At 43.0% G+C, this 22,986-nt stretch overlaps 1 protein-coding gene across 1 annotated transcript in view; it reads right to left on the bottom strand.

The window, feature by feature from the left end:
• SHROOM3 (shroom family member 3) overlaps positions 1-22,986 on the bottom strand; it is a 201,824-nt gene that overhangs the window by 43,060 nt on the left and 135,778 nt on the right. The window contains exon 4 of the mRNA XM_054594464.1: positions 15,135-15,266. Coding sequence (XP_054450439.1) covers positions 15,135-15,266 — 132 coding nt within the window. The remainder of the gene's footprint in view (positions 1-15,134; positions 15,267-22,986) is intronic.

Below are 22,986 nucleotides of genomic sequence, written 5' to 3'. Positions count from 1 at the left end.
GAGAAGTGCAGCCCCAAGCATACTGCCCTTCTGAGGCCCGCTCCACCGTTCTCCCGAGGCCTCTGGGAGCGCACCCGTTTCCGTAAGCAGGTATTCGAAGCACTGATTGCAGTAACCTTATCTCTGCCTTTGGGCCAGCATGTTCTTAGGTCGTAGTATGATTTAGGGCCTCCGAAGGTTATAGGAGGCTCCAGAGGGCCCCACCGTTTAGGGGCACTGTGTTAACACACATTGGCATTTTATGTGTGCTGGTTTATGGCGTTAACCTTGATGTTTATCACTGGGTTTCACTGTGCCTCTGATAAGTCTTCAGCCTAATTATGATAAACTGTCACAATTACTGAGTGCTTATTATGTTCGAGGAACTATACTAAATGTTTTACGTGTTTGTTTAATCTTCACTATGATCCTTTGAGATATATAGTATTAATTTCATTGCACAGATGAGGAAACCAAGATCAAACTTTTGTTCATCTAAGAAAATGAGGACATTAATCAAAGAGACTGGGCTAAACTCATTTTAATCTGAAATAACTTTTATGATGTATAAGAAAGACACTGAAGGACTTGCCAAGAGAGAGGATGGTTTAAAAAAAAATACATATATTCGGCTCTCTGGAGAGGTGATAGCAAAATTGTTCTGTGTAACACAAGGGATAGAGACACATAAGATTTTCAGCAGTCGGTCAATAAAAATTTATTAAATTGAAGGAGCTTATAGTCTTAACCACTTGAGTTTCCTCATCAGTAGAAGGCAGATTATAACAGACTCTATTACAGTGTCTTTTGTGAAATTAAAAATGAGATATTGTATTTGGCCTATAGTAAGAACTCAATAAATGTTGAGTATAATTATCCTCAGTCATTCATTTTTGGTGAGCTGATAAAGACTAGAGAGGCTAGGGAGACAAGACAATCAGAGAGCTGAAACGTTGGACAGAAAGGGGAGAAAGCTGAGTGAATGGGGGAAGACAGGGGGATGCGCAGGAACTATTGATGGCGATGACTCTCCCAGCTCTGAGCTCCCTAGCAGGATACTGAGAAGACATAACTGTGACAGAGGCTGGTCTAAGACGGTGGTCACAGCCTACAGGACCCTGGCCATGCCTGTGAGGCAGTAGCTGTGACCTCTTGTCAGGGAGGAGAACACAGGCCAAGAGGGAACAGAGCCTGCCCACCTGGAAACCAGGAGAGAACTGAAGGAAGCTGAGCTGAAGAGAGGAACTGATGCAAAACCAAGAGACCGACATAGAAAGCCAATATACTATAGTTCGTCTGTCCCCTTGCCCCTATAACTCTCTAATCCTCATACCAGGTCCCAGGTAACCCACACCTCAGGTTCAGCACTGCCTCAGAGTTGAATCCATCCTTTCCTTGAAGGAAGAATCAGGAAGCTCCAGGTTAATTGCTTGGTGTCCTAGCGGCTTGGCATTCTTGCTGCGAGCCCTACTCTGATGTTGGGCACCTACCTCCCTAGAAACCAGGTTCTTCAACCAGTTGCTCAAAGCTGGCCACCTCCTTCAAACCCCAGTCTCTCCCTGACTTAGATTCCTGCTTCATTTTCCAGTGATTTGCAATCCTTCCTGCTGCCCTGGGCCCAAATTACGCAACCCTACACCCCGGAGTCAGGGTTCAAGCCCAATTACAATGACTTCAGGTATTCACTTAACGTTACTTGTTAATTATACAGGAAAAACCCAGAGCTTAATGAAAAAAAAAAAAAAAGCCTCTTTTTCATGAGGCATCTGGTGACTTTTCACATGGATCCAAATGATCCAAATGGGTCCAAAAGACATAGGAGAAAGAACACACTGTCATCTTCCTGCCCCATGTTCAGGAGGACCCCTCTCTGTAGTAGGATCCTACTCCTAAGACTATCTACTGGCCTTGAGCAGCTGAGGGACACAGGTGAAGAGTGAACTCTGCCTTGCAATTGAGCTCGCTGACACCGAGGTTGCCTCTTCAGCAGCTTCATCCCCTGGGGCCGTGCCTGTACATGCTGAGCTCAAAAGACCCCAAGGGAAATGGACAGGCCCTGACAGATTCCACAGGCCCTGCAGAATGAAGATCCCTCTTCCAGTCATGGAGATGATGAGTGAGATGATGTTTACCAAGCTTCAGCGGTTCCAGAGCAGCCCTCTCATCTGAAGTCTCAAAGGAGGAAAGAGACGAGGTGCCCAGAAGTACAGTATAGCAACTCAGACTTCATATCAGTTGGTACACCTCCTTCGTGAAGGATCAGACACTTCGCTGAAAGTTCTAAATCAGTCTTTTCTTAAGTGTCAAAAGATACTGTGCATAGCACAATGAAGGCAAATGGAACTGTTTCACCTAGGTTCAGTGAAGAAAATATCTCTTTGTGCTTTTAAGACAATAGCAAGGCTTTCTTTTACATGTAAGTTATCCAGATCTTCCTCAGTTTCCTCCCCATTCATTCAGGTGACATCCAGAGACATTTTATATGTTAGCCACAATGCTGGCACTGGGGATACAGAGAATAATAAAGTGTCACCAGACACAAACAATTCACAGGGCAGTAGACGAGACAGCCACGTAAACCACGATAATACAATGTAATAGAGGCCGGTACAACATGCTCCATGAACATAGAGAGAAGAGTAGTAACACTGTGGGGTTAGGTCACGAAGCCTTCCCCTTTAACTAAATTACCCACATAAGATTTCTTCTCCAGGTGGAAGGAGGTGAGAAAAGAAGGGGAAGGACATCCAGGTAGAAGAAATGGCATGACAAATGCACAGAAATCTGCAAGCACACAGTGCACGCAGCTCAAAGTACCTGGAGAAGAGGTGATGAGTCAGGGGAAGAGCAGCAGGTGAAGGCAAAGAGGAGGAGGGGCAGGCCTTAGCATACCTCTAGAGGGTTTGGACAGTATCCTGCGGAACTGGAAGTCACCAATAACACCAGCCAGGGAGGGGATGTTCAAATCTGAGTTTCAGGAAGACAGAGCCAACAGCAAGGAGAATAAACTTGAGATACAAGACTGGCAGCTAATATAGTGGCCAGGGTGAGAGAAAGAGGGATGGGCATGAGAGCAGTGACAGTGACCTTGAAGAGATGACAGATCTTAAAGCCTCTGAGAAGCCTAGTGACCACATGGGTGCAGGTGGGGTAGAAGCGAGTATAGTCAAGGAGGAAGGGTGGCCTTTATGTTTCTAAAATGGGAGTATAATTAACGCATATAAAGAACTCTTAGACGGGGTGGGTAGGGAGAGGGAGGAGGAAAAGAAAGAGAGCACGCAAATGTTGGGGGCTCGTGCCGTGTTCAGTGGAGGTGCCCAGGGCACAGTGAGGTCTGAGGACTGAAGTCGGGGCTGCATATAGAAATTTAGGAGTTACAAAATGCATGGCCTTTGAGAAAAAATATGTTGCTTGGGGAGAATGCATAGGGAGACAAAGGAAGTAGTTTGAGGATGGGCCTCTGAGAGCGATCACAATGTAGGGAAGGCAAGCCGGGGAAAACGCTCCCACAGGAGTTCCCAGAAAAGTAGGAGGTAAACCAGAAGAGTATGAGTTTCACAGATTCCTAGTGGGAAGACCGAGGAGGAGCAAATGTCAACTACTCCGACTGCTATGGAAAGGCGACTCTGATGAGGGTGCAAGCATGTCCACTGGGTTTGACAGCGAGTGAGCCTCTGCACTAGAATCATGGGGCAGAAGCCTGATTATGTGGGTATGAGGTGAATGAAAGGGAAAGTGGAGACAGCAAGGCCATTCCCCCCGCCCCCAAAAAACCTGGCTCTGAAGTAAAGAACCCAGGTAGCAGCTGGAAGACTAGAGGGACCAGGGAGTGAAAAGGCTTTGTTCTAGCTGTTTTGATTTAAACAATGAGAAGTATGAGCAAGTGTATGAGACAGAGAATGAACACATGCATAGCTGAAGGTACAGGACAAAGATAGGATGCCACTTCTTAGGACTTAGGAAGAAGTAGGAAGCGACGGCATTCTGGAGCGCGCACGTGGAGGGCACAGCCTCACGTGGGAGTAAAGCCAGTGCCACCAAAATGGGAAGAAAGGACTGAGGAAGCTACCGATGCTCATGGCGTGAAAGGGAGGCACGCTAAAGGGACTTCACGCCCAGTATCTCCTGTTCTCGTGATGAGCCTAGATGGGAAAAAAGTGAGGGGAATGACGTGGTGGGTTGGGCTCACCAGAAACAGTAAATGAGGACTACAAGAGTTAAAACTAGAGATATTTAAAAGAATAATGACTAAGATACGGTCTTTGCCCTTAAGGAGCAATGCAAAGACAGGACACCCAGCTTGGGAAGTTGGTAACTGTTTGCCCTGGGGCGGGGTGGCATTTATTAGGTTTCATCACAGGTCTAATACATTAAGAACAGTGATTTCGAAACAAATAAAAAAGTCCTTTAAAAAAGCGCCCCAAAACCTCAAACACCCTTTCCTTGGGCCACAGAACATATGTTGGGAAAAGGCTTCAGCGATAAATCTTTGTTTTATTAGACTCTTCCGAATGTACAGTTAAATGATGAAATGAAAAAGATGACCTAAACATAGCCCACCAACTCTCATACCTTGCAAGGCGGAGTATAAGTGAGAACAACCTAAATAAAGAACGATTTTGCAGCACCTAACAAAAACTTCAAAAAAAAGTTTTTCTGTCCTTACCTGAAGACATTATTTTCTCATTGCTTTTTACATGGAGAGGGGAAGGGAGAGAAACACTGATTGATTGCCTCCTATACATGACTAGGCTGGGTATGGTACATGCCTGGACCAGGATCGAACCTACAACCTAGATATGTGCCCTGATGCCCTGACTGGGAATTGAACTCGCAACCTTTTGGTTACAGGACTATGCTTCAACCAACTGAGCCACACTGGCCAGGGCCAAAAAAAAAAAATTAAAAAAAATAACACAACTATCAAGTGAAAAACAACCTAAATGCTCATCAGTACGAGAGAGGTCAGTGTGGTGCATCCATATAATGAAATATTTATGTGGCTATTAAATGAATGGAGTGACGGTATACATACTGATATGGAAAGATCTCTAAAATATATGTTTGAATGACAGTAGAAAGGCACAGAACTGTGCATACAGTACCCTACAGTATGTGGCGGAAAACATGCATAATCACCCATATATTTGTTAATATAAAGAATATTTCTGGCCCTGGCTGGTGTGGGACAGTGGATTGAGCGCCAGCCTGTGAACCAAAAAAATGACAGTTTGATTCCCGGTCAGGGCACATGCCTTGGTCGTGGACCAGGTCCCTGGTTGGGGGTGTGAGAGAGGCAACCGATTGATGTCTTTCTCCCACACCAGTGTTTCTCTCCCCCTTCTTCTCCCTCCCTTCCCCTGTCTAAAAGGAAAAAAAAAAAAAAAAGATTTATGGGAAAATACTTGAGAAACTAGAAACAGTAACTGCCTGAGAGAAATTATTTTTCACTGTATTTCCTTTTGTAACTTTTGAACTATGTACCATGTACATGTATTACCTATTAACAAGAAAAGTAGTTTTAAAATAACCTCTCATTTAAAAATATATTTCATGTATATTGAGATACCCCACAAAAGGCAAGCAGCTGTTTGTTGCTTTTTCAATGGTGCAAATAATTTAATAAGCATTCCTAAAGAGCATAGCATGCTTTTACATTTTGGGATCACTTTGATCTTTAAGAAGATAAGGAAATATCTTCCTAAAGTATGTTGCATCATGAGCATATCAATGAGTCAGAAGACGATTTAATTTTTAAATTGAGCAAACCAAGTTTTGTGTGTGGGTGTAATTCAAACAAAGTCCTTTTGTCGCATTCCTAACCACACAGACAAGGAAGCTTTACTGCGTGGGATGGGTAGGCTGGAGGAACTGGAACTAGCAAGTGACACGATGTCCTTTTTTGATGATTTTGCCCTAACTCAGAGAGATTCAGGAATGCAAAGCATATGTCAGAAATCTACAATAAAGCAGTTCAGGTATTTCAAGCCGTATTCACCGATCACCTCCTACGTTCCTCCCACCTTGCTGAGTTACAGCTGGAGCTCTGGGAGGTGACGCAAGGCCTTGAGGAGTTCATAATCTTGCTGGGGAGTCTTGGATGCAAGAAAAAATGTACTAAATAGAATTGGAATATTACTCATTTAAAAAATATTGGAGTGCCTTCTAAGTCCCAAGCACCATGCTAGACACTTGACCTTTAAATTGTCTATATGATACAGGACTATTAATGAGAAAATGAGGTAAGTAAGAGAGATTAAGCAACTTGTCCACAGTCACAAGAGTGGTAGGGACCAAAGCTAATATATTTCAACGCAGGCATCCATCGCCAGAGCCTGCGCTCTTTAACTTCTAAGCAATGAGCAGCAGATGAGGTGGGGTGGGCAGAGCAGGCAATACACAAGGAAGCAAATAAACAGGATAGTTTCATGCAGTTATAAGGGCTCTGAAGGAACTAAAACAGGGTAGTTTGAGAGTGTGACTGATGTTACTGCTGTGGGTTAAGGACACCTTCTTTGAGAGAGTGCATTTGAACCCAAGTGATAAGAAATGGTCAACCATCCAAAGAGCTGGGGGCACAGAGTTTAACACAGAAGGAACAATGAATGCAAAAGCCTTGAGGTGAGAATGAGCTTGGGGTTTTCAAGAAGCAGGGCAGTGTGGCCAAAGCTTGTGAGTGAAGAGCAGAAGGCAAGGACAAGTCATCAGACGACATTGGGCCACCAAGGCTACGGAGGCATTTAGGACCCAAGCGCTGAAAAGCTCAAGCGCTGCCGATGATCAAGAATGGGGTCTGAAGTTAGCCCGAAACTTCTATTTGGTAGTGGGGGGTAGGGGGAGGTTTAATGGCTGTGGAGGATTAGTATGCTTTGGATAGAAGGAGAAAGGTGCAACTGCGACTTGGAAAATAAGACATTCTAAGAGCTAATTTCTTTGTTGATGCTGTTCTTTGATGAGTTGTTATACCTGAGGCTTTGGGCTCTTCCGGGAGCATTAATATTATTAAACCATGCCAGTTATCAACTGGGCCTAAGTCAAGTGTAAGAATACAAAATGTACTCAACTATCAGCATGGCCAAATAGAACATCATATTTCTTAATTCTGTTATGAACCCACAAGCTACCTACCCATCCATTATTGGTTTAGTGCACAAGGCTATAACAGAAGGCAAAGTCCAACCTAACAAGATTCTGGTCTACCCCTCTCCCAAAAGAATGAAAATACAATCGTCAATATATTCTGTAAATTCTGTTTCTTAAGGATCATTTCAGGTGTTCCTACTATTTTCCCCCTCTGTTTCCTCATCCACTTAAAAATTATCAAATATTTCAGGCATATACAAATGTATTCAGATTAATATAAAGAACATCTGTGTGCTGATCACCAAAATATATCAAATCTTAATTTTTTTTGCCAAATTTACTTCCGGTATTTTTTGATTGATTTAATGCACACAGTTAAACACAAAAAAGAACAAAGCCACTGAGCATTTCCTAGCCCTTCCCCCAATTTCTCCTGCTCCCTAGAGCTAACCACTGTGGTTAATTTCCTATGTATCTTCTCCACTTTCTTTTTAATGCAAATAGAAGCAAATATGAACATACAGTCTCATTTCACCCCTTTCACAAAGGAATAAAAAGTGGTGTTCTACCCTTGTTTTTTTTTGAACTTAACAATACATCCTAGAGGTCATTCTAAGTCAGCCCTTACAGGGCTTCCTCATCTCCCTCTTCCTGTTCGCTGCCCCGGGCATTCTACTGTGTGCATATGTCCTGCCCACTCAGCCAGACCCTTTTTGTACATGCTTTTGATTTCGTCTTCTGCTATTAAAAATAATGTGCCAGTGAATAACCATGCCCATACCCTGTCTTCTATTTATGCTGACATGTCTGCAGGAACCCCTACGAGTGGAGTTGCTGGCTCAAAGTAAAATGAACTTGCAATTTTGATAATTATTGCTAAATTGGGCTTTTCGCACTTGAAAGAGGAAACAAACTCAATATCAACAATTAAATGTCACTATACAAGTAATTTGGGTGGGCTTATAATTATATCTCCATTAGTAGAGAAGAGCAGATGATTCATACTTGAACAGTGCCTTTTTGGCATTTCCTGTTGACAGGAAAATAATAGGCCCTAACTACTGATGATAATAATATACAGCAATTGAAAACTATGACCAAGTCAAGTTACACTGAGCTGCACCCATAACATTGTTTCATTTACAGATCCAGAAGGAACTCTGGAATAAAAGCCACACTATATTGAAATATGTTTTCTACAGGCTCAGGGAAACGGAAAAGCTCTAAAGAATTTTTAGAGTTGAAAAAGCCTATCATCTTCCCAAATAAAGAGTAAAAATAAAAAGGTGGTGATTGTCCCTTAACACACACTTGGCAAAGACATTGTTTTGACAAATCCTTTAGCCCTTTTCAGCATCCCTAACCTCTAGTTCCTATGACTTCTGAGGCTATACCTCAGACTTTTGGGATTCAAAGAAAAATCTAACAGGCAGTCTTTTTCAAGGCTTTTATAATTGCCTCAATAACAGCTATGTCTTTAAAAAGTGGCTCAGTGGGTAGAAAAGTATGCATTAAGTAATATAACCCCATGGCAACACACAGTCCTTTCTGGAAAGAGTTCTTTTTAAATGTCACATCCGGATAATACGCCCTGGGGACTTGGGGCTTTGTCAATGGAATCACAAGTAAGAGCGAAGTCTGTTAATAGACTTAAGACTCTAACATCTAAAATTTACAAAGAAGGTAAAAAACCCTTTTCTGTTAAGATACTTTACCCCATTCCTCCATACCTATCCCAACATTCTTCCACTATTTATCTTCTTACCATCCTCCATTTTGAAACATTTTTTAAAGATTATATTTTCTTGATAACCACACAAAGCCATCGCTATAAAAGAGAAGGACCAGCAATGAGGGTGGGTCTCTCAGTCAGTCACCAGAGGTCGATGGTGTTGAAATGTTCTTTTTTCTGTGTTCCCCTTCCAACACTCCTCCCCTCAATTCTGACACATACAGAGGAACAGTCTCATCTCCTCTCCACACTTCAGTATCTGCACAGAACTCACGGCAGAAGTTGGTACAAACACTGTTACATCTTTGGTCTGTAATAGCATTCATCTTTGTCTCTCACTGACTTTCAAACTCAATTTACAACAGAAAATGAATAGCATACGCTCTGTCAATAAATAACTGTCTTCTCAGTTCTCGCTGTGGAACCAGGAATTTTATTTGTTGGAGGAAAGATGGGCTTTTACTGATTTCTTCAGATATCAAATACTATGATTTTAGAATTTTCTTCTCTACTACTCGGTGCCATCGGATACGCTGCTAGAGCTTAGACAGGAGGAATGGCCTCCAGGCTGGCTTGCCATCTTTCACACACAGACATATGCAGATACTATAAATCTCCTGGATCTCGAACAGAGTCAGCCAGACAGTTGCAGAGAATTAGAAATATTGTGTGTGTCTGTGAATCACTGCTTTTTTTTTTTTTAAAGGAAAAGTTGCTTGGGGCTTTCCCAGAGGACCCCTGTTGGACAAATTGGGAGCAGCTTCACAGAGCACAGTAGACAGTGTGCGCGGCTCTTGCCGTCCACGCAGCGGGCGGCCGCGCTGAGGGGTGGGCAGGGCAGGGCACCCCACCACTCCAGCTGCAAACACACCTCTGTAATGTATAAATCCACAGAGTAATATTGTCCTTTGATGGTTTAAAGAAGTGCAAACACTGACCAAGTTTTAAAATCAAGCTAATTAATTTTTATACACCGAAGTATAAATTTTACTTGCCAAAAAAAAGGGTCTTTTGTGCCTGTGTATGAGAGACAGCAGGCTAACCTTTAGCAATTTTCTTCCTAAACACAACTCCATTAAACAAAACAAATAAATGCCCCCAAATCTCCAACACTGAAGAAACTCAATTCTCTTTTGAGTAAATTTGATGCATTATATTGTTTTTCTCCTCTCTATGTTATTTTTTCCTCATTTAGAGGAAGAGGCCCCAAATAAAAAATTAAAGGCAACAACAAAGAAAAGGACAGAAAGCATTAATTTCCGATAAAACTCTTAGCAATGGTGTAAAGAATCATTGTAAAATCATATTGGAAAAGAGCTACTCCTTAAAAATAAAGCTTTCAAGTAATATTGGAATCTGAGAGAGTAGTGAAGATTTTTAAGGCAGAGAAGCTGAAAACTTTGAGAACATTTGCTCCAACTCATTGGTTCCTTCACACCAATATGTCCATATTCAATTTTAAATAAGAAGTTTAACCTCCACCATTACTCACTCATAACCTGATACTGTTGGGTAGAAAATAATAAAATCCAGAAGAATGCTCTCTTACTTTCAAATGAAAGAATGCCAAATAAAACTTGAAAAACCAGCCCTGTGAGCCCTCTCTCTCTATATGTTTTATAATATAAGCAGTTTGCATTTTCTTTTTTACCCTTTACAAGGTATAATAATAAAATGCCCATAATAATAAAATAAATAGTCAAGTCACCTTCAGATCTAGAACATCACCATGACCGTTGTATCCACCTGTCCTTTTCCATATTATATTTTCTTTTAAGTAAAAGCACCCTTAGAAGCAAACATTGGCCTTGAGCATAACTCTGAACAAAAATTTTGAATCCATATAAGGATAAAAGCTGAGCACAGGTTATTGTGAATAAAGGAAAAGATAATCAAGTATTTAAACCTTTAACTGTAATGGAATTAAATAATGTAAAACTGGCAATCTCAATGAACACTTTTCATGTAATCTCGAAGTTGCATGAGAAGACTATACCTTTTCTTTAAAACTGAGAATATATTCACAGGTTCCATTTCTTTACACAAATGTCAATGAGAACAGAGAACTTGGCTACTACTAACTACATAGGTAAGTAGCCTTTCCCTGTGAGAAACAAAGAAATGTTCTGAGATTCCCAAGGGAAGTGGCGAAGCGAAACCATGGAGCACACAACACAGAGCGACGGCTCACCTGCGTGAGATAGAAAGCCACTCTAAACACGCACATCGTAAAGCACATGGTCAGTGACAGTACATAGGAGAGAGAATGATGGACAATTCCCTTACAGAGACCTTAATGGTATACTGACTTCCATGAGGTCTTCACATAATAACTTTCATGACAATTTAGAGAAACGGACTTAAACATGCGGTTGGCTTTCTTTTTCGTTATCAACAGACATAGCACAACATCAAACAGACACCTGTGAAAGGCCTGTCAGTTGAGAATCATGCAATGAAAGATTCTGAATCTCATTCTAATGTAACATTGGACTTACCTTGTGGTAAACAGTAACACCCTAGATAACAACCCCCTGGCCAACTGAATGTTCTAGCCAGGAGTGTGGTATAAAGCCATTACTCCCATTACTGCTCTCTGTTCCTCTCAGGGTTACAAAGCCTGCCAGGCAGTTCCCTGCACCTCCAGTCAGACAGTCTGAACTGCCCTGAACTCGCTATGCTTAGTGCAAGTGGGAGGGACCCAGATTCTCAGTCACCTCATAAACTGGCCAATTAAAGTTCAATTTTTGCTCTAGAAAAGGGAGAAGAGAAGGTGACTCTCGGTAATTTTTTTTCTGAGAAGCACCAGCATCCCAGATAATAGCATGCAGCTTAGAAATGCCAGAATGTTACTTTGTGGGCAGGAAGAGGAGGGAAGCAAGGAAAATCATCTGCTGATAAAAATGCATCAAACTAAAATCAGGATGTTTCCTTGAATGATCTTCCCTGCTAAACCGACATCCTCCTTCACAGGCAAAAATGCCACTGTCTGCAAAAGTGTGTTAATTGCTTTAAGCTGCCTACAGTTTGGGAGGCCACTGGAGCAAGGGTCGTCGGTTCTCTATCAACATCCACCAAAGCCTCCTAAAGCACACCATTCTGAGAACACTACGTCAGCATCACGGGGACAGACCTCATTGTCAGGGGAAGTGCAAAGTGCCAGCTGAACTAACCTGGCTGCACAATTGTGAATGTATTAGGAGTCAAGCCCTGTATTTCTATTACCCATCTTGATTTACTTTACGGAGCACGAAATATGTCACCATATACGGGTAAATGATTAATAATTAGATGAGATCATTGTTAGAATGCTGGTGGTGACCGGTGGCAGAAGGCGAGGCAGGAATGAGAAGTTCAAGCAGGCAAGCACTGGCTCGGAAAATACTGGGCTTTCAACAAGAACATTTTGTCTCCTTTACCAACCCATTGAACCTGGCCTAAATCTTGACAGATTTTTTTTTAAGGGAGAAGTTTCTGCCAAGATAAGTTAGACAGTAGCATTCCCATTAAGTTAGATGTGAGAGAATTCAGGAACCAAGCAGGAAAGGAAGAACGGGTCTGGATGTGTGAGAATAGTAACCCTGGGCTACTAAGAGTCTCTCTTGAACTCAGTTATTTGACTGGTCCCTATATATACCTTGGGGAAGGGAGGTTTTTCTTTTTACTCTTTTCTTATAAATAAGTCAGACATCCTTTCTGGATATCTTTTCATGAAAAGGGAGCTATATATACCTGTGGCCCATTGGACTAGGAATTGGCTCATGAGGTGGCCTAAGCACTTCCAATTCCAAGATCACTGCACAGGTTCCCATTACAAAGCAGACTTGCTCAATGCCCACTAACCTCCCACCGCAACACTCATAAAACTCCTAAGAAGATAAGCCCCTCCCATCTGCTCCCTGTATGTGGAAGAACTAGACACCAGCATCTCACCCCTTTCCAAATCTCAAACCAGAATGTAGACCAAAACCAGCTGGAAAGAGTTTCCAGTGACCAAACCTGGAAAAATTTGAGCAATAAAGAAAGAAACAGTAGTATTGGATTATAATCCATAAAATATGACTGACATATGAAGGAATCCTTACTGATATAAATAGTTGAATAAGTAAATAAGTGGGGGAAAGAGACAGCTCTTCCTTAGAGAAGAATTTCAATGAATAAATGTAGAAGGAAATACAGAATCATCTTTACAGCATTACAGCAATAATTGTTGCAGGCAATAGCTGCTGATGGATGCTAAATGTGGGAGAAAGTTTGAGGAGAAAGTGGATATTTGCATAGCCTCAAAGTTATGTCTCCAAAGATTTTTATTAATTACAAAGAGATAAATAATAACTTTATAAAGGAGAAATCTAGCAGACCTCACCTTAACCAAGTAGTCAAGGTTAATATCACCAGCATTAAAACATTGACATTAGGTAATCCCTGCAAGGACACACTAAGAAGGACATATCACTTCTGTGGTAATCTTGCCAAAAATGCATAACCTCAATCTAATCATGGGACAGTATCAGACAAATCCAAATAGAAGGCATTCTACAAAATAACTGACCCACACTCTTCAAAAGTGTCAAGGTCATAAAAGGCAAGGAGAGACTGAGGAAGTAACAGATTAGAGGAGACTAAGAAAACATAATGACTAAACACAACACTGATAATGTTTGTAATGGTAATTCACATATCCACATGAAAGAATCGCCTAACTGAAGTCAGGGAAATTGATATCAACAGTAACATTTGTTGGGTGCTTTGCATGTGTTAGCACTTTCAATCCTTTCAGCAACCCTATGTTTAGTTATTAAACTCATTGTACAGACTGGAAGCTATGAGAGCTTAAACAATGTGCCTGCAGTTGCAGAGTAAGTGGCAGAATCACAGTGTGAATTCTAGGTTGCCTGATGCCGCAGACCGCATCTACCTCACTATATTATACTGCCCTTCGTGTTGGCGCGCATATCTCCATGAGAATGATGAAAATGGTGATGAGGACAATAACCACAACAGTGCACTGCCACCGAATATTTATTTTATTGGGTTGGCCAGTAAGTTTGGTTTTTTCCCTAAGATGGCTCTAGTAGCAATTAGTTGCCTTTAACTTCATTCAAAACAATTTTGTTAGGTTGTATTGTAACAGCTGTCATATCAGCATGCCATAAGTTAAAATCTTATCAAAATTGGTGAACTTTTGTGTAGCCATTTTAATATTGAAGATAGAGGAAAATACTCAACATTTCCAGCATATTATGCTTTATTATTTCAAGAAAGGTAAAAACACAAGTGAAATGCAAAAAATGATTTGTGCAGTGTATGGAGAAGGTGCTGTGACTGATCGAATGTGTCAAAGGTGGTTTGTGAAGTTTCATGCTGGAGATTTCTCGCTGGACGATGCTCCATGGTCGGGTAGACCAGTTGAAGTTGATAGCAATTAAACTGAGACACAATTGAGAACAATCCATGTTGTACCACCCAGGAAATGGCCAACATGCTCAAAATATCCAAATCAATAAGGTTACTGGTGAAAATGAAAAACATGTCTTTTATTTTATGGTAAAAACTAAGCAGACTTTTGGCCAACCCAATACCTACCATTTAGTTCTCATTTCCTATGAGCAGGCTCTGTGCTAAGTGCTTTAAATACCTTATCTCACTGAATTCCCCTGGTTCTCCTACGAACTAGGTTCTGTAATGCTGATTGCCGAGGCCATAGAGTATAGTGGCTATGAGCTTGGTCAAACTGCCTGAATTTGAATCCACCACCTCCTAGTACAAGCCTAGTGCAAACCTCCCAGGACTGGTGTGAGGATCTGATGTGATATGCAAAATCCTGGTGCACCGCCTAGCGCAGAGAAGCACAGATTAAGTCGCTGCAAATTTTTATTAGGTTAATTTAGTAATCTCAGGACATTCTTCAGTTAAAAACAAGAAAAGCTTTAAATGAATATCAGCTCAAAGATGAATTAATCATGCTGCACAATTTGACACATTTGTCATTTCCAAAGTATAACACATTGGTATATTACTTGGAGTGTTTTACAATTATAGTTTTAGAAATGGTTATGGATATATTTTTGGAAAGGTATTTGAATCAAGTGATTTGAGGGAGCCCCAGATTACCTCCCAGGAATTTTCTGGGTTCTTCAGAACTTCAATTTGAAAACTGCCAGTAAGATGTTATCCTTCTGAACTCTGAGCTTCTGGCCCCCTTGTTCGGCCTCTCCTCACCCGTCTCCCTAACCTGTATCTTCTCCAGCCTCGTTCCCCCCCCCCCCCCCCCCGTTCCCTCTTCCAGCAGCCAAGGTCCTTTCCTGGACCACTTGGTCCAGACCGTGATGCCTCCTACCTGTGCTTCAGCCGAAGCTTAGCTCCTCCTGACCATGTCGCTTTCCTGGGCTGGGGGTCAGAGGTGCGGTGCTCCTGGCTGAAGGAGTCAGAGGTGTCAGTATCTGCAGGGCCTGGGTCTGCACACACATCTCTGCCAAAAAAAAAAAGGAAAAGAGGAAGTTGAGCATGATGGTGTTTTGTGGGCAGGGGCACAAATGAATCTAACAAGAAATGTGCATGAAAATCAATCCTGGAGTTAGAGCAAAGCAACACAGCTAAGAGCAAGGTTCTAAGCCTACACCCATGAAAGTTCTCTGCTCAAAAGAAAGCAAATCCACTACTGAGGGTCTTCATCATTTCCTATCTATGTGTCTGTGACGCAATGAAGTGTACTTCCAGTCTTAGAACACCAGATTTTCCCAAACAAGGGGGAAGGAAAGACATGTTGTTATGAGGCTGAAGTCCCCAATAATTCAGCATCTGTTGGCAAGTGAAAAACTGGACTCACTGAAGCAAACTGTCCGATGAGGTGGTTCCCTGAGACCAGGTGCCCCTGCCACACTTCTGAGGAGAGTGCTCAGCAAGCGGGGCAGCCCTTGCTCTGGTCAGTGGGTGGCAGCTCAGCACACATGCCAGCTCTTGAGCCTCAGCTACTTCAGATTGTTTGGATTCCACCACGCTGCAGGCAAGCCTTCCGTGCGTCCATTTAAATTCACCCCCCGAACCTGGTCCCTAACACCATCCCCATAACTCGTTTCCTTCATACTCCCAGGGAGTCAGAAAAAATGTTAAGCCCCATGCGGCCAATGCATTCTGCCATGGAAACAGGCATATTTCTTCTCCTTAGGAGAGTCTTGGCTGTGGAATTTCCAAATGCCCTGACGGCCCCCTGCACCGGGCTCTGAAGCGGGTGTGCCACATTCCACTCTGCTGGGTACCAGCACCGTGCTTTCAACGTGAAGATCTTTCTAAGCCTCTAAGAGCTGACTGGTTCGCCCCTCACGAATCACACAAGTAGGAATCTGAGAAGGTGCAAGCACATGCCTTTTCTCCTCTGCGGAGGCCTTGTTAAGGGGGTCGGGGTGAGTGGGGTTATTGAACGGTATTGATTTCTTGTCATTTCAGGCTATGAGGGAAGATGACCAGGGAGTTTCCATTTCCAAGCTGAAGTTTCATCTTTACCTTGATTATATTTACCATCACCTCCTTCTGTACATTACTTTTCTTACCAAATTTAGGATTCTGGGATTTGAGTAGTTTCATTATGTACCCAAACTTGAAGTCTGACGACTTGGTTGAGGTTCTCTCACTTACGAACTGATGACATTGGGCATGTACACTCTGAGCCTCAGACTTCTCGTCTGCAACGTGAAAATGAGGGGCAGGGCGCACTACGGTTAGGAGCCTGGCTCTGGAGTCAGCCAGCCTCTCTGAGCTTAGGCCTGGCTCTACCCACTGCCCAGGTCCGTGATTTTGTCCTCTCCGTGCCTCAGTTGTCTCATCTCTGAAATGGGTGTAAAAGATTGTTGCGAAACTTAAAATGATCCAGGTAAAGCCCTTAGAATAGAGCCTGGAACATATTCAGCACTCAGCAAATGAGCCACTAGTACACCTATCTTGCAGAGTTGCTATAAAGTTTCCAGGTCATGTCTATTAACTGTCTAGCATATTGCCTACACATGGTTTGCACACTGTCTTACTAGGGTACCTTCATTTAGAGCTCCTTTCAACTAAGAGGTTATATAAAACAGACACAACTGAAAAGACCTTAATTTATGCTGGAAATAATACCGAGAAGGGCCTTGGCTAAAGAGTTAACTTGTAAAAGCCTTTTTGCAGAATTCATCGCATGGTCTCCAATTAGGATTCCTCATACAACCCTCAGAAGCACCAACCCCAATGGCCGTCCAGCTTAAGCTGCGGCAGAACACAGATTCAGAGGCATCGCACCATCGAATGCGTGAATGTAAAGATTACACGACTGTAAAGAGCAGGCCCAAGACCTCCCATTGCTATAATCCTTCTGACAGCAAGCTTTCCTTTCCAGCTCTCCTCTAGACTCTAATGTCTGCTGGGGCAAAACAAAGACCAGGCCTGAGCGCTCACAAAAACTTTGTGGCATTTAATAACTTCCTCATTTTTGGCCTCAACCACAACTGTTGGCTTTCCGCACAGTGGCCGAGCCCCTTCTCTTTCCTTGCCCACTCCGTGCGCAGTCCCAGTGAAGGGCTGGCAGGAAGAGCAGGCCAATGGGAGAGAGACAGAAGCATGAGGAACATGAAACCGTCTTCTTTTAAAGGATTTTTGATGCATGATTTTTCTCAACCTGAGGGAAGTAGAGACCAGCACCCAAGTACTTCTCTCCATGGCCACACATCGTCCTGTCGCCTGAGCCTCCAGGGGACCAGCTGAGGCTAGCAGAGGGCCATGAAACCCATGTGGCTTGTTGCGGACCCCAAACCCCAGGCTAAGTCACACACAGCCTCCCTGCTAACCTTCACCTCCCCCCACCCCGGCTGGGTTGGCTCTGGAGGCTCCTGAGCAGCTGTCTAAATGCACCACACCAACTAGAAACAGCCTAGAGCAGCGACTTTCCACCGGTGTGCTGTGAGTTTTAAAACATGCAACACCTGACTATCTAGTCAGGGGCACTGACCTCTTTTCCCTTAGATTGTCAAATAAAAAAAATGACAACAGCCAGTACAGTAGCCATCCAGTGTGAATGAATCAAAATTACACCTATTTTGGGGGTCAGATTGGCAGGAAATATATTTTTTGGTGTGCCACGGAATTTTAGGAGTTAGTTTATGTGTGGCCTGAGATGAAAATGGTTGAAAACCGCAGGGCTAGGTAGAGTGTGGGAAGAAGCACCAGCACCCAGAGGTCGCTTTTCCTGCCTTAAACTTTTTCTGGAAAATTCTGGAAAACAAACATTTTAAAATCCATACGCTCTAATGAGAAGAAATTCCATAGTGAATCTAGGTGGAAAACAGTCCTGGAATAAGTGGTGGGAAGCCGGCTGTCCTAGAGACCCCCCGCCGGAACCCTCGCTTTGCCCTTCTCGCCCCCTGCTAGTTGTTGTATCTGCATATTGAACTTGGGCTGTCTCCAAAGTCACATTTTTTCTTACCCACCCAAGCTTACTGGTCTACCTGCCTCACAGCAGGCTAGTGCCAACCAAGGCTGTCCTGTGCTTTAATCTCATCAGGAAATGTTGCTAAAATGACGAATGACTAGGGCAGATTATTCCAAGTCTTTCCTATAAAAGGGTATGTATGCTTGGAGTTATTCTCACAGCTCTCCCAGAACTAATTTTCTAAGCCCCATTTTCTGGATAAACAAACTGAGAAATTGAGAGGTTGCATATTCTGGCTCAAACTGCACATGGAATCATACACATTAGGGATGAAAATCACTGACAACCCACTCACTCTTCTTCCTTCCAGTTTAGTCATTTGAAATGTTTTCCGTTTATGTCACAATTTCTGTAGGCCTTGGAATTACTAACCTAGATTTGGACAGACTGGGTAAAGAATGGCAAAGGTGGAGCTGTTAATTAAACATGATGAGCTTATTTTTACTTAAAAGATACTCAAAGGCTACACTGTTTTACTTAAAGACACCAAAAGATACGTTGTAGAAACCTCGGGATCAATGGAACAGCCTCAAAGTGCGAAGTACAGAAATAAACCTCCACCTATAGGGCTACTCCCAGATTTCTGAAAGGTACCGCTCTCTCCTGGCTTATTACACACTTGTCTTTCAGCTTTCAGTCTGGACATCGTTTTCTCTGGGTGCAGGTCAGGGTGAGGCTCCCTGCTCCATGCTCGCAGACTGGCACACTGGCCCTTCAAAGTGCAAGCCACACCGGCTTTTGACAGCCTGTTTGCTAGTCTTCCTCTCCCACTACAAACTCAGAAAAGCAAAGCAGGCCAGCTTGGTGCCTGGCACAGAGAGTTGCTCAATAAGTGATATACTGGTAAATGTTCAACAGATCTGTAACCTTTCTTCCCTCCTATCTCCTTTTAATTCATAAATGAACTTTCTGACAAAACTAATGCGACATTTTGGGGGGCTGTTTTCATATTGTTTCTTGATGTTCTCCAGTCTTGATACCACGAACTCTGAAGGATGAAATAGGAATCAAAGCTGACCGGAGAAGGGTTAGCGGGGGATAAAGAAACAAAATTATTCTGATCCACAATCTGAGTATGATCTTTCTACCTCCAAAGAGTTAAGAAACAAGAAATCTACGTCAACCACCTACATGTTTCGGCTTCCTATGATAAGTACGTTCATATTTTCTCCTCTTCCTGGCCTCAATATTCATAACTCCTGCTTTACTATTTGGTATTTTAATAGCATTGTTAACTGCTTTCTGAACTAAGTTTCAGCCAACACAAGGAGGAAACGTTCTGGATCATTCTGTTTCTGTGGCTCTCTTGAATACCGTGGTACTTGGGGAAGGACGAGGGAAGCTGAGGGAAAAACGTAAGGAGCTGGGCCGAGCCTGTTCCTTCAGTTCCTGATTTCTACTGAGTTTAAATAGTTTTATTTTGTCCTTGCGGGGTAAAGAAGGGCAGGAATCATGCCTCCTTGGCACAGACAGTTACAACCACAGGGAAGTGCTTGTTTTATCTGTTAGAATCAGTGATTTCTTCCTTTCTGCTGTGTTTTGTCCAGTAGGGAACAGCTTCCTAAGTGGCCACTTCCATCCTGTCCTCTAATTCAGCATATACACAGGAGTCAGAGTAAGTTTTAAAGAATGTAAATGGATTGTGTCATTCTCTGACAAACCCTAGCATAGCTTCTGCCTGCACGGTGGGTAAGATCCACGTCCTTTGACTCGGCCTGAGATGCCTTGAGTGACGTGGCTCCTGCCTACGCACCGGTAAATAGTGCACCGATCCCTCCACCGTGAGCTCCCCAACCCTTCCAAGCTCTTCACTTTCACACACAGTTCCCTCTGCCTGGAAGAGTCTTCCTACCAATCCTTCACTTGGCTGGGTCCTCCTCAGCCTCGGTCCCAGGTCAAACATCACCACAGCGACTGCCTCATCTACTGAGAACAGTCCTCTTCCCGGCATCTGGTCTTTTCCCTCAGTGCACTTACAGCCACGTGTAACTGTGCCCTTGCCCGTGGTCCACTTCCTCCAGTGGACAGGAAGCTCAGTGAGGTCAGGGCCCATGGCTGGCTTTTCTTCAGTTGTTTTTTCAAACCATTCCACACCCAGGACCCAGCACAATGAGTGGCTCATGGTACGAACACAATACGGATTTATTGATTGAATCACAGGGGACTGTCAAGGGAATAACTGTGTAGTGTATCCAAAATGGAACCCATGCCATTAAACTGTTAAAAGCATTAAATTGTGTCTATACATGTTTTGGGGAAGGTAGAAATCGCTTTTATTTTAGTCCCTTTCTGTATAGCTTGTGAGTCAATTTCTTTGCGAAAGTAGAATTTGGCTCTGACTGTTGCTCCATCTCATTAGCACCTGGTTTCATGGAGTACGGAGGGCCAGGGTTGGGGGACGATGGCCAAACCCTTTGACCAAGAGCTGCCACAGCTTGGCACAGTTGTGCTGCTTTCTGTTTCAGAGCAGCCGGACGCTTTTTGAGATTAAGCAGACAGAAGTGCGCTCGCAGGGGGCTCAGTTTGTCCTCAGAGCCTTCTGGAGAAATTCCTATGGATTTAGGCTGGGTGTAGGTTTGTACTCATTTTCATAATTTGTCTTATTAAAAGACATGTTCTTGGTTTCCCGTGTTTCTTTTTTCCTTTTTGTCCTGCTCCATGTCCGTCATGCATGAAGCCTGCCTTACTGTCATTTTCCTATGCTGTTAGCAGGTCTCTGGTGTCACCACCGAAAGCTCCCCAGCACTTGTCCCTTCAGTTCCTAGAAGTGCAGAAGACCTGCATTCCCAGCTTCTTGAGTGTCTGGGAGATTTTTAAGAACTGATGCTGCTGGGTGCCGATTTCTGTTCTTAGGCGAATATAGCCATTTTTCAATTTCTGATGGCTGAGCACGTATCAAAAGTTTAATATTCTTAATAAATTGCCCTTTCTTTAAAAACCCCTTGTTTCTGATACTGACCTTTTGGTACCTATATGTAAGATTTAACCTCTGGGTCACTGTCTCTTCATTATTCATTTTTTTTTGCCTTTCAAACCATTACTGACCATCTTGGGAGGTGGTTTTGTATTCCCTCAGGCCTGTATCTTAGCTGGTGCTTTCCCATCACAGGTGTAACGAAATCTCTCCTGACTTTCGGCTCTCCCAGCCTGGTCTGGTGTACCTCTATGTCTCAGAGCCGCGTCCATTTGTTCCTCCTGCTCCTCTTGCTGCTGCTTTGCCTCACTTCATTTCCCTTGAAATGACCCCAATGAATCCACATGTATAATTTACACCAATGGCATGCGGCATACTTCTGATTCTTTCTGAAACCATAAGCTTAACTATCGCCAGATCTTAGCCAATGACCTCTGTGTCAACTTTACACAAAGACTGGAAAAGTGTGGGTAGGGGGAAAAGCCAAATCCTTTTTATTTATTTTTTTATCCTCACCCAAGAATATGTTTATTGATTTTAGAGAGAGGAAGGGGAGGGGGGAGAGAGAGAGAAAGAAACATTGATGTGAGAGGGAAAGAAACATCAATCAATGTTGCCTCCCATATGCACCCAGACCAGGGATTGAACCCATAACCTAGGTATGTGCCCTGACCAGCAATCTAACCTGCAATCTTTTGGTGTGCAGGAAAAACTCCAGCCAACTGAGCCATGTGGCCTGGGCAAAGAGCCAAATCTTTTAACCTAATAAATGTTTAGTGTGCTTCAGATATACTTTTGACTTCAGTCCCTCCACCCACTGAAGTCTCTAACAGCTAGCCCAAGGCAGTGCACAAGAAAACCAGGAGCCCTCAGGCAACGGCTTGCAGTCAAACTGACGGCAACTCCACCGCTGGAGGGGTATGATACTCCCCACAAACTCGCTGAGCCTGGCCTTAAATCAGCTCTGATTAGTGGCAGGCTCCTGTCCAGGCTCTCTCACCTAGTAGGTGTTTGGCCTTGGGCAGGTCGCTTAACCTCTTGTGCCTCGGTTTCCTTCTCTGTAAAATAGGATAACAGCACCTACATCAAAGGGTAGTTGTGGGGCTTAAATGAATTGATATATTTGCAGCGCTTAGAACAGTGCCTGGCAGTACCTGGTAACTTCTTACCAGTAGAACAGAAACTTACTTTCACTGGCCACATGGTACGGTTTAAAAGCTATTCACTTAATAGCTTTTTTTTATTCACTCTTATCATCTGAGACAGTGATGATCCCCATTTTACAGATAAAGAAAGTGAAATGAAGTACAAGTAGGAAAAGTACGGCCAAAAACCACTCCCTTTCCACTCCATCCTCATTAAATGCCTCTGAGGAGACTGAACACTTTCTTCTTAGCCACCATCCACATGCCAAGCCCTGCACACCTATCATTTCTTCCACATCACTCTTTCTCTACTCATATGAGACACAAAAATACACATGAGAACAGAAGACCGGCAAACACATCAAAATGTTACTACTGGGTAATAAGATTGTGAGTGATATTTTTCTTCTCTTTTTAATATCTTACAAGTTGTTTGCAGTTAACCCATATCATTTTAATTATCAGAAAAAGTAAATTAGCCCTATTTTTCCTAACTAGAATGAGTATAAGAGTCTTGTTTCTCCATATTTTTAAAGAAAAATCTGGTTGGGAAATGGAAGTGGATGTACCTATCTTGGGAGTCAGTTCGGGCAGTGGAAAGACTTCATGCTGTGGCAGAATTTACCTTGGGAGCTTCTGCAACCACTGAAAATACCATTGGAGAGGAAGCAGGATT

Source organism: Pteronotus mesoamericanus, unplaced genomic scaffold (assembly GCF_021234165.1).
Source record: "Pteronotus mesoamericanus isolate MK-2021 breed Mesoamerican mustached bat unplaced genomic scaffold, CSHL_Meso_final contig_130, whole genome shotgun sequence".
Lineage (NCBI taxonomy): Eukaryota > Metazoa > Chordata > Mammalia > Chiroptera > Mormoopidae > Pteronotus > Pteronotus mesoamericanus.
This window is presented reverse-complemented; position numbering and strand designations above follow the sequence as displayed.